We start from the raw sequence: 16,077 nt of genomic DNA, 5'->3' as shown, positions 1-16,077 counted from the left end.
GGCGTGCGTACGTGCGTGCGTTTTTGTGTTTGTTCGTCTGCGTGTTTTCGTTGAAGTCGTAATTACTTCACAGGCGACGTATGCTTGGTAATGATGAGGCACGGTAAGAGCAGCAGTTAAAACCAAACAGAAAAACAGCAACAACAGCGACAAGGGAAAGCCGACCGAGTCAATGGCAAGATGGCTGTGCACGTCGAGCAGGTTCGGAGTCTGTGCTGCGCTATTCACTCGAGTCGTGGAGAGATCAGAAACTCTTCAGGAAGTACCTCAGCGCGGATGGGCATGGCGGGGAGCAGGTGCCCGAAGGCGGACGTCATGCTCTGCGCTAATGCGTAGGAACGGTATGCGTATCCCCTTCGATTCCCTCTTCTTCACTTGAGCGTACCGCGTGCACCTCTCTTTGACCCGTCGCACACATGTCTCCGTGTGCATGCTTCCGGCTGTCACTGCTTCGTTCCCTTGCTCCCTCCCTCTTTTCCCCTTCCCCACCTGAGACACAGACACGGCACCAAAAGAATTGCTCTTCATCCAACACCGGATCACATCCTTCCATCGTGCGCAATTTTTTTGTCGGTCGGTTTGGAGCCACCTGTTCTGTCCATCTCTCCTCGTTTCCGCGCCGCGTTGCGTGTGCACGGCACCATGCAAGCATCCGTCGCGAACGAGATCGTCAAGGCCGTCCACAAGGCCCGCAACTGCGCCCTCTACTGCGACTACAAAACCGCCCTTCAGTACTACAGCAGCATTCGAAATGAGATCAACTTGCACACCCGCAGCATCGACGACGTTCTCTGTAGCCAGTGGATGAGCCTGCTAAGGGAACTGGAGAGCGAGGCGCAGATCATCCGCGATACGCAGGCGGAGTTGCACTTGTTCATTGACCCTAACGCTGCCAAGCGGCGCGAGCCGCCTGACTGCGATGAGAATCGCAGCAGTAGCAGCGCCGAGAAAGCTGTCGTGCCGAGGACGGGGACCAAAAAGAAGCCGCGAATCGGGACCTCGCTCGCGAACAGCGGCGGGTCCAACATCAGCGTACAGAATGCGAAGCTCTACGGCGACAAGGACCGCTTCGGCCCGGCAGAGGGCCCGCAGATCCTACCAGCTACGCGTCAGCCAGCGCGCGGCGCGGCCTCCTCCTACGCAGCGGTGTCGCCACCCTTCTCGAGCGGCAGCTCTGCGTCAGCTGTGCCGCCTCGCGTGAGCCGCACCTCCTCGATTAGCGGGGTCGGCGTTGGTCGACCTGTGGCTGCGGCGGCCGGTGTTGGTTTCCGTCAAGGTGCTGGCGCGTCGAGTGGTACGGGGGCCGCTGCAAGGGGGAGAGTGAAGGGTAAGAGTGCAGCGACCCGCTTTGTCGGCCGGGCTGGAGAGGAGGAACTTGTTCAGCTCATCGAAGCCGACATGCACGTCGGCAAGCTGCCGGTCACGTGGGACGATATCGCGGGCCTCGAGGAGGCGAAGCGACTGCTGGAGGAAGCGGTGGTGTACCCGGTGCTCATGCCCGATTACTACCAAGGCATCCGCCGGCCCTGGAAAGGCGTGCTCATGTACGGTCCGCCGGGCACCGGCAAGACGATGCTTGCCAAGGCGGTCGCCTCAGAGTGCAACACCACATTCTTCAATATATCCCCCGCGACGCTGACAAGCAAGTGGCGCGGCGATAGCGAGAAGCTTATCCGGGTGCTTTTCGAGATGGCGCGCCACTACGCCCCGAGCACGATCTTCATCGACGAGATCGACTCCCTGTGCGGGCAGCGAGGTGGCGGCAACGAGCACGAGGCCTCGCGACGGGCGAAGGGCACGCTGCTAGCGCAGATGGACGGTGTCGGGGTGGACACCGACAAGATCGTCATGGTGCTCGGCGCGACGAATCACCCGTGGGATATCGATGAGGCTATGCGCCGCCGCCTTGAAAAACGCATCTACATACCCCTGCCGGACGCGGCAGACCGCGTGGAGTTGTTCAAGATCAACACAAAGTCTATCAAGCTGGGCAGCGATGTCGACTTTGTGAAGCTGTCCCAATTGCTAGAGGGCCGCCACTACAGCGGTGCCGACATCACGAACCTGGTGCGAGATGCGGCTATGATGACTATGCGGCGCTTCATGAAGGAGGCGGACAAGACAACGTTGAAAGAGAACGCGGCGGAGATTGGTCGGCAGGTGGCGGAGCAGCCCATCAACATGAGTGACTTTCTGGCTGCCATGACGAAGGTCCCGAGCAGTATCAACGCGGACAACATCAAGAAGTTCGAAGCGTGGAAGAAGGAATTTGAACTGAACATTTAGAAGCGAGGGCGGCAAACGTAGGTGCACCCCGTCTTCTACGGTCGTTTTGGTTGTGGCTCAGTGTCGCCTCACTCATCTGCCCATGCCCCCCCCTTCCCTCCCCTCCCCACGCAGATACCGATGAAAGACAAGGTCGAAGGTGTTGAAACGTGTCCTGCCGGGACTGGGGCGGAGGCGAAAGGGGCGAGGAGGGAGGGGGAGTGCTAACGGGGACCGCAGGTGTCGTAGCGGACTAGTAGAGGCGCAGATGAATGTGTGTGTCTGTGTGTTTGTGTGTGTGTGTGTGTGTATGTATGCCTTTGCTTGGCAGTTCTCCACCCTTCACTTGCTCCTCTCCTCCCTCTAGCCGTCTGCCACCTTGCGTGATTCCTTGTCCTATGTATGGTGCTTTTTACTTCTGTTTTTCTATGTTGGGTGCGCGTGTACCGGGCTAGAAGTTGAGTCTGTGTTTTCTACATGTGTGCGCTTGTGGGTTCGAGGCGCGCACAACGAGAGAGGCAAGGAGCGCGCACTGCGGCGAAGGGTGTGGCCGCAACGTGTGCTGTCTGGCGCTTCGACTTGCGCCCTCTCGCAACTACGGCGTGCGTGTGTGTGGTGCCTGCACCTCTTTCCGTCTCGCGCCGCACGAATCTGTCGTGGCATGCGTTCTGCGCACGTGCCGTGCACGAGCTTTATGAGGAAGGGGTCCTGCTGGCTCTGAGCCCGCCCCCCTCCCCTCTCCCCAGTGCCCACCCACTACACCACGGTATGTTCGATGACCTGAGATTATCCTTTGACGCCTCCCTCTCCCTCTCTTCCCATCGTACACTGATTGTCTTTGTGGTTGTGCTTCTTTCAATGCCGCTGCTGCAGTTGACCCCAAGTGTGTGGCGGTACGTGGAAGAGCCTATCTCTGCGTGTGTTCATGTGTGTCGGGCGCGTGTGTGCGAGTGCCTTGCTGAATCTACTGCGTCGCCATCTGCCACACTCACGCACCGAATCGCGCACAGCCACGAGCAGAAAGGGGGCTTGTGGGGCGTCTGCTGCGCACTTGCTCCTCCCTCCTATTCTTCGCGTTGTTGTTTCGTTCGTCCGCCCACAGATAGAGAGCGGGGAAGTCGCGCAGAGAGGCCCTGGCGGCCATGTCTCAAGTGCCTCCGCATGACAGCTGTCGCGTTCGGCGACGCCCCCGCCTCCCATCGACGGGGCCACAGAGCATCGGCGGCAGTACGAGACCGTCATCACGGCCGCGCACCGAGGCATCAGAAAATGCGCCGCCACTGGTGTCGCCAATCGTGTCGCCGCCTGTCACGCCGGTGGTAACCGCGGTGCGGGAGCGCTGCTCCAACACGCCGCCGCCGGTAGGGTGGCAGTACCCATCCTGCAGTCGCTGCCTCGTCTGCGGACAGCTCGGGTGTGAATTGTGCAGCGTCAAAGTCGACCCAGCCGCCACGAAGCAGAAGCTGGAAAGCCTGCGTCTCAACACGCCGTACGAGCGCGCAAAGCTTGCCCGCAGCACTGATGAGCTGCGCAGCGAAGAGAGCCGTCAGCGAGCGCGGCTGGCAGCGCGGTACGAGTCGTGGCTGGAGGACCTTCGTACAGTCGAGTTGATTCGACGGCACGCTGTGCGTGTTGTACTGCACGAGGCCGCGTACCGGCAGCAGCTTTGCATGGAGGAGCAGGCGCAGCGTGCGGCGTATGCGGCTGCCGCCGATCAACACGTACTCCTGCTTGCTCTGCAATCGAGCGAGGCGGCTGCTCGTCATGCAACGCTGGCGCGAGAGCGTGAGAGGTTTGCCAGCTTATGCCGTCACTATGCCTACGCCACACAGGTGGTGCGGTTGCACCAGCGCGAAGCCACGACACGTGAGGCGTTGCGGTACAACGAGTCCTCGCAGTGGCATCGACTTCAGGCGCAGGAGGTCGAGTGCTGCAACCTCATGGGTGAGCACGCAGCCGAGCAGCACCGGCTCTGCGAGAGCTGCTGGGAGAGCCGAGAGGAGCTCTGCCGCCAGCGCGTCGCTGGCCTGGAGAGCCTGACTGCGCTGGCCGGTGCCCACCGTGAGATGCTCTACCAACACGCTCAGCAGCGGTGCATGCTGCTCGCGTCAGCCGAGCAGGGCAAGCGTGATGTTCTAGCCGAGGAGGCCGCTACTCGCATGAGACTTCGTGAAGAGATGGTGGAAGAGGCGGACTACATTGAAGAGCGCCACCGCATCTTCGCGCGCCAACGAGCCACCCTCTGCAAGGCTGAAGCGTTGCAGCGGCAGGGTATCCGCGAAGCAGCGGAGAGCGGCTACCACACCCTGTTTCTTGACATGAGGGCGGACGAAGACGTCATCTACGCCGCCGAGGTGAAGCGGGCCGATCGTCGTTACTTTCACCTCCTCCTCGCGGTTGAGACTCTTTGCAACATCCAGCGCGACGAGGACGCTGCCTTCACTGCCCTGATGATCAGGGAGCGTGACGAGGCCGCCGGCCGCCGAGTGTGGATGGCGCAGAAGGCCGAGGCGAGGGCGGCACTATGGCACCGCTGTGTGCACGAGAAGGAGTCTGTTCTCGGCGCTGAGGAGTCTCTTGCCCGCGAGGCGCTGCGCAAGGCTGCAGTGAATGCGGAGGCTGCCGTGGCAGATGGGATTGTCGCGAAGGCGCGTGCGCGGGCCGAGTTGTGCGCCTGCGCCGAGAGCGTCGCTGAGACGCTCGCGAGGGAGGAGCGTTGTGCCCGCGTTGGCTTGCTGTCACAAATGGCGGCGCATGCAGAGCTAGTGGTGCGCTGGTGTGAAACGAAGCGTCTCGATAGACTGGCCTTTGCTGATAGCGAGGCACCTCTTCGCAGCGCCATCTGCCGGCAGGAGCAGGACGACTGGCAGCAGCTCTGCATCGCATTCGCTTGCACATGCAAGGCAGTTGAGGAGCGGGCTGCGCAGGAGCACCAGGCTCGCGCCAAGGCAACGCGCAGCGCTCTTGACGCCATCGAGCAGGTTGCCTGGGAGGAGGCGCAGGGGTGGAAATACTTGTGCATCGAGGAGGCGGAGCAGCGCTGCCGCGCAATCGACGCCTTCCACTACCGCTGCCAAGTGGAGCTCCTGTACGAGGAGACGCAGCGACGTGCGTTCCTCGCTCGCGATGAGCTCTCGGACAGGGCAGCGGCGCGCGCAAAGAAGGCACTGTTTGCGCGCTACGCAGCAGAGGCGGCCGTCACCGCCCTCCAAACGCAGCTGTGCGATGTGATGGCATCGGAGGATAGCGCGCGTGCCTGCCTCTACGAATACGTCGGTGAGTGGTACGACTGGGTAGCGCGCCAGCAGCGTGAAGAGGAGCTGCGTCTTATCGACGCACTGGAGCGGCGCATTCAGGAGGAGCTGCGGTCTCGTCAGGAGTACATCCAAGAGGACGAGCGCTTGTACGACCCCGCTGAATCTCTCGTGTTTGCGCGCGGCGGCGCCGAGGACGGCGGTCAGAGAACAGGTGGCGCGGCGGCGGCAAGCCCGAAGCCGGGCCACACTCACGACCTGCGCGGCGAGCTCGTGCTGCAGACCTTGGGCAACCCAGTCTGCGCTGCCCCACTCTCAGCCGCTGCCGTGGACTTCCTTGTCGCTGTCATCGACCGCGCCGGGCGTCGCCGCGACGCCGCTCAAGAGCGCTTTGCAGCGGCGGAGCGCAGCGCCAGGGAGGCCTCCAAGAAGGTGCTGCAGCATGAGCGCCTGTATGCGGCAGAGAAGGAGAAGGAGGAGATGTACCAGCTGTCCTCCCGCCGCGAGACAGAGGAGCGTGAGCGGCGCACGCATCAAGAGACACTGGACAAAAATCGCAGTCAACAGGCGATTGCCGCGGAGAAACGCCGTCTTGCGGAAGTACAGGCGGAGCTGCTGCAGGAGCAGAAGAAGCTGGATGCGCTCAAGGGGAGCATCAACAAGCAGTACAACCGATGACCGCGTGCCTCTCAGTTGTGCTTCTTCTCTCGTTACGTCGTGCCGCGTATATGCGTGCGCTTCATGTGGGTTTTCTCGGCCGCTTCTCCCGTTGTGTGTGCGGTGATGTTGCGGTAATATTGCTTAGAATAGCGTCGTCGCCATAGACGTTGTGCTTTTCGCTTGTTGTGGTTATGCCCTTCATGGCTGTCTCTCTTTTCAGATCGCGCACGCAAGCCCGTCTCTTCCCTCTTCTCCTTCTCCCCCCTCCCGGAGCTGCCTTTCTCGATGCCGCGGCTCTTCACGTCGTCGTCGTCTTGCTAACGCCGCCTTCACGATGAGTAGTACGGTGGCACCGCAGGGCGCGAGTGGATGTGCAAGAGGGGGTGTGGGGACGGAAGGGCTACAGAGCGCTGCACGAGGCCCGACACACACGGGCGAGCACGCTGCCTTTGTCAGCGCATTGTTTTTGTTGTTGTTCTAGATACCTTAGATGTCCTCTTCGTTCTACTCTTCCTCATCTAGTCGACTTCTCTACCCCAGCGCCTCCCCGCAAATTTGCACTCTGTTTCTCTGTCTCTCGCGCGCTGATTCAACACGATGCCCGCGGTTGCTCAAGGGTCCTGCCTGACTACTGTGCCGACTGCAACGGTCATCTATCGTTGCTTTGAAGCGTGTGCGTGGGTACTTCTCTGTTTCGTTCCCTCACCCCACCCCTCTCAAGCCACACGCACACGTGCATCACGTTGTGTTGTGCTCTCTCTTGTGTTTGCCCTTCATCCTCCAACAGCCATCATCGGAAGCGAGTAGTAGACACAGAAAAGAGGTAAGGTGCATCGACGCACACACTAGAGAGTGGGCGCACGGTTCCTCGTGGTCTTTGGCGCGCCCTCTCCCTCTGTGTCTAATGTAGCCTAGTGCAACCTCGTCTCTTTGGCGTCCGTGACGAGGGAATCCTTCTCTTCCTTCCGCTCAGCACTTGGGGACCAGAGGATGGTGGTAACCGCAGCGGCTCTTGTATTCACTTTGGTTCTTCCTCACCTCCGGACGTTCTCGCACCTGCTGCTACTTGCTCTCCTTCCCTCTCCCTAGCTCGCTCTCTGCTACCACAGTGTCCAGAACTCCGACAAACACATCACATCACCTCCCCTTGCGTTGCCCCCCTCCCCCCCCCTCACTCTCTCACACACACCTGCAGGCACACAACCGCAGCCGTGCGCACATCTGTCTGGGTGCTTTCGCCGTTCCCTGCCTGCTAATCTCTTCGTTTTCTTCTAACGACTTTACACAATCTTCACCACATCCCCTCTCTCATCCCCTCTTCCTTTCTGCGTCTATCGATGCGGGTTGTAGTGACGCATCGCTCGCCCCCGCACACAACCCCGCAAACACCGTAGCAGCGCTCATGGTTCCAAACTTCCCCTCCGTTGCATTTCCTTTCGTTTCTGCCGTCCTCGTGCTCTTCACGCCAGGTCACTCATCCTCTCCATAATAAAGGGCTCTGAGCGAAAGCATCGGGTCCTTTGCGGCCCTCCCTTTCACCCTTCGGGTCTCTCTCTTTCTCTTACTCCGCTCTTCTCCGGCCCCCATCGCCAACGCCGTCGCTCCTCGTCTGTGGCCTCCTGCTTTGCTCGTCTTGTTCTTCCCTATATACGTCTCGAGGCGCAGCAAGATGCGGGTCGGCAACGCTACCCCTGCCCCTCCCCCGCGCGCGAGCGACGACGGTGTGTGTGTGTGTCTGTGTCTGTGTCTTCCGCCCTCTCTTCCCTGTTAGTCTATTCTGCCTTTCCGTTTGGTAACCTCTCTCCCTCTTCGCTTCTCGCACGTCTCTGCACCCCCACCTCCTCATGATGCGCGGGGGAGAAAGGGGGGCCACCTCAGCGTGGCATCTCAGGACACAAGGGAGGGAGGGGGCCACTCTCGCTCTCTCTCTCTCTGTGCACGGATAGCGAAGCAGCCCCCCCCTCCCGTTCCCCACCCCTCTTCGCTATCCCTCTGCCAATGCGAAGCCACTTCTGGTGGTGGCACGCTCAAACGCGCCCTCATGATGTGTTGGGGGGCGTCAGAGCGATGCATCGCTGCTGATGCCGGCGGCCAGGTCCTGGAGTGGGGGCGGTGCCGGTGCGACCTGCGGCCGTGAACACGTCTGTGCCGCCCACATCGATGGGCAAAGCGCCAGCGGGAGTCGAGCGAGTCCCGCCCAGCCCGCGCACTGCCCACTGCTGGGGGGCCGGGGTGTTGCCCCGCGAGGGATGCACCAGGGGGTGGCGGCCGGCATAACTGGGCGCCGCTGTGAGGCGGCCTGCTCAGCGGCGGGGGGAGGGGAGTGTGTAGAGTGCAGGCGGCGGGTGCCGGGTGGAGTGAAGCTCGACTCACGCTGTATGCTATAATGGACACGTACAGGACGAAATCCGTTTGTGTGTTTACTGATCTCTCTGCGGCTTCTTCACCTGACTATTGTTTGTGGTCTGCGCTTCAGCACATGAACACAGGCGCGTAGCTGCCCATACGTAGTCTCTCTCTCTCTCCTTTGGTGCTCACAGTTGGTGCTTCCATTTTGCTGACACAGACACGCACACACGCACAAGTCCAGCGTCACCGTGCCTCCCTTCTCGTTTGCTTTGGTTTCTTCGGGCTTCTGGTTCGGGCAGCGCTCGTCGCTGCGCTTCTTATTTACTGGCGTCGTCGCTGCTTTCGGACCTGCGACGTGCCTCCGTCCTTTGTTTTTTTTTGCACTCTGAAGACGAACAGTGACGAAAAGTTGTGCAAGCGGGATGGCGTCGAAGCTGGACATTATCGTGTTGGGTGCCACAGGCTTTACTGGGCGGCTCACATGTCGCTACCTCGCGCGAACGGCGGAGCTAAAGGGGCGCTGGGGCATCGCTGGTCGCAGCCAAGCCAAGTTGGCGGCGCTCAAGGCAGAGCTGGATATCAATGTGCCCACGTTTGTGGTGGACGCCGACCAGGCAGCAACTGTGGATGCGACGTGCGCGCAGACGACGTGCGTGATCTCGTGCATGGGGCCCTTCACGCTGGTTGGCATGCCCGTGGTTGACGCGTGCGTGCGCAACGGCACCCATTACATCGATTGCACCGGCGAAACCCCGTTTGTGCGCCGCGCGATCGCCGCATACCACGAGACTGCGGCAAGAAAGGGCGTTGCGATCGTGCCATGCTGCGGCTTCGACTGCGTGCCGGCGGACCTGGGAAACTACGTTGTTCACCGCGAGGCTGGGGAGCCGGTGACAGTCGTGCGTGGTTACTTTGAAGGCAGTCCTGCTGGTGTATCGAACGGCACGATTAACTCGATAGGGTGCGTGCTAGATAGCATGACAGGGGAGGATATGAGCCCCTTAGCGTTGGTGTCGAAGTCAGACGTGCAGCCCGCATGCACGCCCACGCGCTACGGTGTGTGGTACGAAAACGGACGGTTCACCGGCCTATTCGTCACTGCCTCGTGTGATGAGAAACTGGTGCGCCGCACCAACAGCCTCATGGGCTCCTCGGCCGCGTACGTGGAGGCCATGCAGGGGTCCTTTGCTCGTGTGATGCGCCTCACGTTTTCGACCTACGTAGTGCTTATGGCGGGGATGATTGCGCCGCTGCGCCGCTGGATGCTCGGCAAGTACTTCACCGGCACCAGCATTGGCCCATCCGACGAGGCCATGGCCAAATCCAGCTTCCGCTGCGACTTTGTGGGGAAGACAGTGTCTGGCAAGCGTGTGGAAACGACGATGTCGGCCAAGGAAGACGCCTACACTGCCACGGCGCTGTTCCTTGGTGAGTGTGCCATGAGTGTGCTGAAGTTGGCGCGCAAGCAGTCGCTCAAGGGCGGTGTCCTGACGCCAGCCTACGCCTTTGGCGATGAGCTGGTGCATCGCTGCCGGGATGCAGGGATCAGCATCAACACGGTGATCATTGATTGCGCAGCAGAGCCGAAGAAAGCACGGTAGCTTCGTTCGCCACGGTCGACAGAAACCTTTGTTGCTTGATGATTGTGTGCGGTCATCCTATTCAGTACCTCTTCTCCCCTCCCCCAGCCCGAGCGCCGTCCTTTGTGCGAATGCTCGCGATGCGTCGAGTTCGTGGCGACCCGCTCCTCATTCACGATGCACTGCGCCCGTTCCCGCCCATGCCTCTTTTTTTTTCGTAATGGTACTTTTATCCGTAGTGTAGCCGTTCTCGCGTGTGCTATGGAAGTCTGTCCACATGAGGTGCCGTGGGAGGGGGGTGAGAGGGTTGCCAGCGAAGCTCGAAGGCAAAATGAGCAGCTCAACGGCAGCGGCGGATGTGTGCTCTTCGACGCGTGCAGGCAGTCCGCGCGCACCTTGCACGAATACCTGTCCTGTGACAGCAGCACGTCGAGTCTGAGCTACGGCCGCCTCCGCACGATCGGATGCCCGAACCTGCAATACGTACCAGCGAGGGGGGGGCAAGATGCAGCGGTGTGTGTTGACTGCCCCTCCACCCCACCCCGAATCTCGTTCTCTGCTCGCATTTTCGTGAAGTTTGCGCTCTCTCACTCTCTGTACTCTTGCCTGTCGTCTCTCTTCTGTATCACACGCGGCACGTTACTTCCTCTGGCGCTATCAAGGGAGGCGAAGAAGCACTTTTCATGGCCACCTGTCCTGGCGCCACGCTGCGCGCAGTGCTCTCCGCGCTGCTGCTCTGCAGCCTTGTAGCCGAGGCGACCTTCGCCGAGCCCGTCCGTAGCACCGAGTATTCTGGGCGCGTGGCGGCCGTCACCTGCTGTGAGCGCGTCGAAACTGCATGGCCCATCCTGCGGTCTTGGAGCCGCACCTGTGCCAATGAAAGGGCACGCGGTGACGCCACGGTGAAGCGGTTTGCCACAATGCTGGCCGCCCATTCGCGTTCCTCTGCGCCCGCGCTTACCTTATCGCAAGTTTGCCGCGGTAAGTACCTGAGCCCTGAGGCCATGCAGGCGTTCTTTAAGCATGCGTTCTGCGCGGCTCTGCCGGTAACACACACCGACCTCGTCTACAGCGCCTACAGCTCACTCTTGGAGGATGCCCCGCACGACGAGGATGCGCTGACGTCGGATGTTGCCGTGGCGTGTCAACGCTTGCAACAGAAGTGGACGATGCAAGCGGAGCAGTGGGAGGAACTGCTAGGCGGCAGACACGATCTCGCGGATGCCCAGTACGGCCTCTGTCCCCGTTCGTGCACGTGGGTGAACGACATGTTGGCAGGCGACGCTTACGACCTGTGAAGCAAAAGCGTCTTCGCAACGCACCTCCTTTTTTCTCGTTCATCGTCCCCACCCTCTCATGACGCGCGGGGGAGAAAGGGGGGCCACCTCAGCGTGGCATCTCAGGACACAAGGGAGGGAGGGGGCCACTCTCGCTCTCTCTCTCTCTCTGTGCACGGATAGCGAAGCAGCCCCCCCCCCCCTCCCGTTCCCCACCCCTCTTCGCTATCCCTCTGCCAATGCGAAGCCACTTCTGGTGGTGGCACGCTCAAACGCGCCCTCATGATGTGTTGGGGGGCGTCAGAGCGATGCATCGCTGCTGATGCCGGCGGCCAGGTCCTGGAGTGGGGCGGTGCCGGTGCGACCTGCGGCCGTGAACACGTCTGTGCCGCCCACATCGGCGGGCAAAGCGCCAGCGGGAGTCGAGCGAGTCCCGCCCAGCCCGCGCACTGCCCACTGCTGGGGGGCCGGGGTGTTGCCCCGCGAGGGATGCACCAGGGGGTGGCGGCCGGCATAATTGGGCGCGGCTGTGAGGTGGCCTGCTCAGCGGCGGGGGGGAGGGGAGTGTGTAGAGTGCAGGCGGCGGGTGCCGGGTGGAGTGAAGCTCGACTCACGCTGTATGCTATAATGGACACGTACAGGACGAAAAACTTCGTCGGCCGCTCATTAGCCCGAAGTGTGTGGACGTCAGGAGACGCAGCAACACGAATGGATCAATTTAGATAACAATTGTGTGCGGTGGTAGATAGACTGGTCTTTCCACGTCGCCTCACATTGTGCCACCCTTTCGGCACAGCGGCCGAGGCACTCGCGGAGCGAAGCGCGCATGCGCGCCGTGAGGTCCTCCATGTTTCTCGTCTCTTCGGACGCACGAATCCTTTCCCTCGCATCTCTCATGTTGTCCACCTCCGGCACATTCTCCCTTCTTTTGCTGCGCTTTCACGCTGGTCGACTGTCAAGCGTCACACATCGGACGCACAGCTGTTTTAGACGCTGCCCCTGTGCGGGCCTCCCTACCGTCCTTCTTCAGCCTCGGATCCTCCCCCTCCGCTGACCTTCGCTTTTGTCATGAGGGACGCAGAGGCGGTGCGGTACGACCGCCAAATTCGTCTATGGGGCAAATCGGCCCAGCAGCAGCTGATGCACACAAGCGTCGCGCTGCACGGTGTTGCCGGTGCCGCTGCGGAGGCAGCAAAGAATTTGGTCCTGGCAGGGGTGCGCGCGGTGGCCGTCGCGGATGACGGCCTTGTCACTGATGCCGACGCGTGCACCAACTACTTGATGCAGGGTGAGGCGGGAGGCACGCGCGGCGCTCGCGCACTTGGCGCACTGCAGCGACTGAACCCACACGTTTCGGTGTACGACGCGGTCACCAAACTCGATGGCTCTTCGGGAACACGGGTGACGATGGCTGCGGTGAGCACTGAGGAGGACGCCGTACCACATGTGCAAGCTGCTTTGCCGTGCGCTGACATCGTCGCACTGCATGTCACGTGCGGGCCCACTGTTCTGGCGCTCTTCCTCTATCGGCGACTGCCGGTGCACTCGTTGGCGGAGCAGTGGCGCTGCCTCGTGGCAGAACCGAGTCTTTTGGCAGAGAAGCCGCGCGGCTACCAGAGAGCCGTTTTGGCGCTGCACGTGCGGTCAAAAGCCGTGTCGCTTGGGTTCGCCGCTGCCGCCGCGAAGGCATACGAGGTGGTGAGCTGGTTGCAACTCCAGCAGCTGACGGCCGCCGATGTGCAGGAAGTACTGCAGACCTATGCGCACGGCGCCGGCTCGGCAGACTGCGTTAGCGACACGATTGCCGGCGCGTGCATCGCCCAGCACCTGATCCGCCAAATCGGCGCCCTTAACCAGCCGCCGGGCGCGCAGTCGTATCATTGGATGCTCTGCGAGTGCGGCGCGGAGGTGGAGTGCCTTGTCGGGTTGTAGCGAAGACGAAAATAACGGTGAACGGCGGCGGCCGTGTGAGAGGGAGTGAGTGTGAGTGTGGAGCGCGGCACTGATTCTGAAGGCGAAGGAACAACGCGGCAGAGCGGGAGACTTGCCGCCCCCCGTGGCAAAGCGCTCCGCGACCGCCCCACCCAGCGGGCCGACCATGTCCCCCCCCCCTCCCTCCCCGAACCCCTTTTGCGACCAAGCCCAAATATCCCCACGCCTTTCCCCCAAGCCCCAGCCCCAGCTAGGCCGCGGCGCAGCCTTACAAGTGACAGCCATCGGTGGCGCGAAGAGGAGGGCGGGGATTCGGGTTGGCGGGGCGAGGAGGGGACACCCCGGCCCGCCGTGTGCGCGGGGCTCTTAGGGGGCGCCGGCGCGCCTTTCACGCGCGTTGTTGAAGCGAGCGGCGGTTGCGCATCTCGCTTTATTTCGCAGTGTTCGGTGCTTTGTTAGTCGCGCGTTTGGAAGCGGGACGGTAAAGCCCGAAGGACACGCACACAGCCCGGTGTGTGCAGGGTGATTGTCAGACGGAGGGACACCAAACCAGAGCACCACACACCTGCCCTAGAACATAAAACGAGAGGAACACCGTGCGCGGGTTTGTCTTGCCGACCGCTAGCCAAATGGAGTGGGCGCGATGGCCTCATTAATCTCCGTCGGCGCCGCCGGCTTCCTCCCGTACATCACCAAGAGCACCACCTGCGCGCAACACGCAAGGAAGCACAGGAAGTTGGGGACGACGATGAACTTGTCGTTGGTCATGAGGCCCGCGACGAACCAGAAGAGCGTGTTGAAAAAGGCACAGCCGACCATGACCGGAGCGAGGACCTCGGCGTTCTTTGTGGCGACGATGTGCTTGAACGCCAGAAGCGGGGCGCTCAGCATCACGATGGACGCCACGCTGCCCTCGTAGCCCGTAATTGTCTTTGCCGTCTCCGGCCGACCAGACATTGTGAGGACGATGCTCAGCAGCAGGTGTGCCGCGCTGAGCACGAAAAAGAAGGCGTACGTCAGGACGCTTTTGGAGTAGGTTGTGGACTGCAGCGTGCGCCCCGACGTCTCCTCTCGCCGCGCTACTGTGAGGAATACGAGGCTACAGTAAGTCGAGACGGCGTTGCCGAGGATGTTCGCGATAAGCAGCGGGTAAGAGATGGAGAAGATTCCGTAGGAGGTCCACGTAACGGCGTTGTACAGCTGTGCGCCATAGAAAGTGACAGTGGAGGCCCCCACGGTGCCTGATTGCTCCAGCCGACGAATCGCGATCACTGGCGATGCGTTCATTATCACGGAGAACCCACCTGCCGTGTAGGTTAGGAGGTTGTAGACGACAGTGAAGGCGGTCATGGTTGGCCGAATGGAGATGTAGCGCTTTTTTTTTTGTTTCTGTGCACCACGTGCGCGACACCGGCAACCGCGAAGGGCGAGGAGGTGGTGATGGTGATAGATGCGGGTGGCCGTATCGGGTGGTAGGGACAACGAAAGCGGTAGGTACGGAGCGTGAGGTAGTAGGAGAGAGGCTGCACACACAAGCAAACGCAGAGCGGATGGGTTGAGTGGGGAGAGACAGAGAGAGACACACGCCGCGATTCACTCCGGGGAGCGCGACGAGGGAGGGTATAGGAAAGAACAAGCGCGAAGTTGTCGAGTAGAACACGCCGACAAGCGGTTCTCGTGCAGTCGGCCTCGTCCTGTACGCGCGCGTGTGAGGAGGGACCCTAAAAGACGAAAGAGTCTGAGCAACCTGTGTGACACCGACAGGGAAACAGCGGGTGCAGTTCAGGGAAGGGGAAGGGAGAAGCCAGAGGGGGGGGGACGGCACTCAGGAAGACTCACCGTGCACACACATACACACGAAGCACTTAGCCAACAGGCTCTTCTTCTACGTGTCCATTATAGCATACAGCGTGAGTCGAGCTTCACTCCACCCGGCACCCGCCGCCTGCACTCTACACACTCCCCTCCCCCCGCCGCTGAGCAGGCCGCCTCACAGCGGCGCCCAGTTATGCCGGCCGCCACCCCCTGGTGCATCCCTCGCGGGGCAACACCCCGGCCCCCCAGCAGTGGGCAGTGCGCGGGCTGGGCGGGACTCGCTCGACTCCCGCTGGCGCTTTGCCCATCGATGTGGGCGGCACAGACGTGTTCACGGCCGCAGGTCGCACCGGCACCGCCCCCACTCCAGGACCTGGCCGCCGGCATCAGCAGCGATGCATCGCTCTGACGCCCCCCAACACATCATGAGGGCGCGTTTGAGCGTGCCACCACCAGAAGTGGCTTCGCATTGGCAGAGGGATAGCGAAGAGGGGTGGGGAACGGGAGGGGGGGGGCTGCTTCGCTATCCGTGCACAGAGAGAGAGAGAGCGAGAGTGGCCCCCTCCCTCCCTTGTGTCCTGAGATGCCACGCTGAGGTGGCCCCCCTTTCTCCCCCGCGCATCATGAGGAGGTGGGGGTGCAGTCCACCTACACACGCAGGAAGCCAATAGCAACTTCGGGGAGAATGTGTCGAGTGCCCCGCCCCCCCCCCCTTCCCCCTCCCTCACCTTCCCACATCATGTGGTGTCTCTCCTTGGAGGGGAGGGGAAGCGTCGTGTCGTGCGGTAGGGCGCTGGGCCAACCCTCGACTGGGGATACAAAGGTGTGCAGGAAAGGCGAGCGGTAGGGAAAGGCGGGGAAAGTGTGGGGAGGTAGGAAGGACTGTTGGGAGCGCATGTGCATCGGGTCGGAGGCGCAGGGCGAGAAATCGGATAGAGAAGCGAA

The 16,077-nt window shown here is 61.6% G+C and overlaps 6 protein-coding genes across 6 annotated transcripts; 5 read left to right on the top strand and 1 right to left on the bottom strand.

Annotated features, from left to right (window-relative positions):
* Positions 1-642: 642 nt before the first annotated feature.
* LMJF_28_0400 (putative katanin) lies at positions 643-2,286 on the top strand (the record flags this gene model as incomplete). The annotated part of the gene is made up of 1 exon (XM_001684266.1): positions 643-2,286. The coding sequence occupies one exon, from the start codon at positions 643-645 to the stop codon at positions 2,284-2,286; it is 1,644 nt and encodes a 547-aa protein (XP_001684318.1).
* Positions 2,287-3,407: 1,121 nt separating this feature from the next.
* LMJF_28_0390 (conserved hypothetical protein) lies at positions 3,408-6,197 on the top strand (the record flags this gene model as incomplete). Its single annotated transcript, XM_001684265.1, has 1 exon — positions 3,408-6,197. The coding sequence occupies one exon, from the start codon at positions 3,408-3,410 to the stop codon at positions 6,195-6,197; it is 2,790 nt and encodes a 929-aa protein (XP_001684317.1).
* Positions 6,198-8,950: 2,753 nt separating this feature from the next.
* LMJF_28_0380 (conserved hypothetical protein) lies at positions 8,951-10,129 on the top strand (the record flags this gene model as incomplete). The annotated part of the gene is made up of 1 exon (XM_001684264.1): positions 8,951-10,129. The coding sequence occupies one exon, from the start codon at positions 8,951-8,953 to the stop codon at positions 10,127-10,129; it is 1,179 nt and encodes a 392-aa protein (XP_001684316.1).
* Positions 10,130-11,028: 899 nt separating this feature from the next.
* On the top strand, positions 11,029-11,406 carry LMJF_28_0370 (hypothetical protein; the record flags this gene model as incomplete). Its single annotated transcript, XM_001684263.1, has 1 exon — positions 11,029-11,406. The coding sequence occupies one exon, from the start codon at positions 11,029-11,031 to the stop codon at positions 11,404-11,406; it is 378 nt and encodes a 125-aa protein (XP_001684315.1).
* Positions 11,407-12,453: 1,047 nt separating this feature from the next.
* LMJF_28_0360 (putative ubiquitin activating enzyme) lies at positions 12,454-13,317 on the top strand (the record flags this gene model as incomplete). Its single annotated transcript, XM_001684262.1, has 1 exon — positions 12,454-13,317. One exon carries the CDS (start codon positions 12,454-12,456, stop codon positions 13,315-13,317), a length of 864 nt encoding a protein of 287 aa, XP_001684314.1.
* A 621-nt stretch (positions 13,318-13,938) lies between these two features.
* LMJF_28_0350 (hypothetical protein) lies at positions 13,939-14,667 on the bottom strand (the record flags this gene model as incomplete). Its single annotated transcript, XM_001684261.1, has 1 exon — positions 13,939-14,667. The coding sequence occupies one exon, from the start codon at positions 14,665-14,667 to the stop codon at positions 13,939-13,941; it is 729 nt and encodes a 242-aa protein (XP_001684313.1).
* Between the last annotated feature and the right edge of the window lie 1,410 nt (positions 14,668-16,077).

This window comes from Leishmania major, chromosome 28 (genome assembly GCF_000002725.2).
Source record: "Leishmania major strain Friedlin complete genome, chromosome 28".
Lineage (NCBI taxonomy): Eukaryota > Euglenozoa > Kinetoplastea > Trypanosomatida > Trypanosomatidae > Leishmania > Leishmania major.
This window is presented reverse-complemented; position numbering and strand designations above follow the sequence as displayed.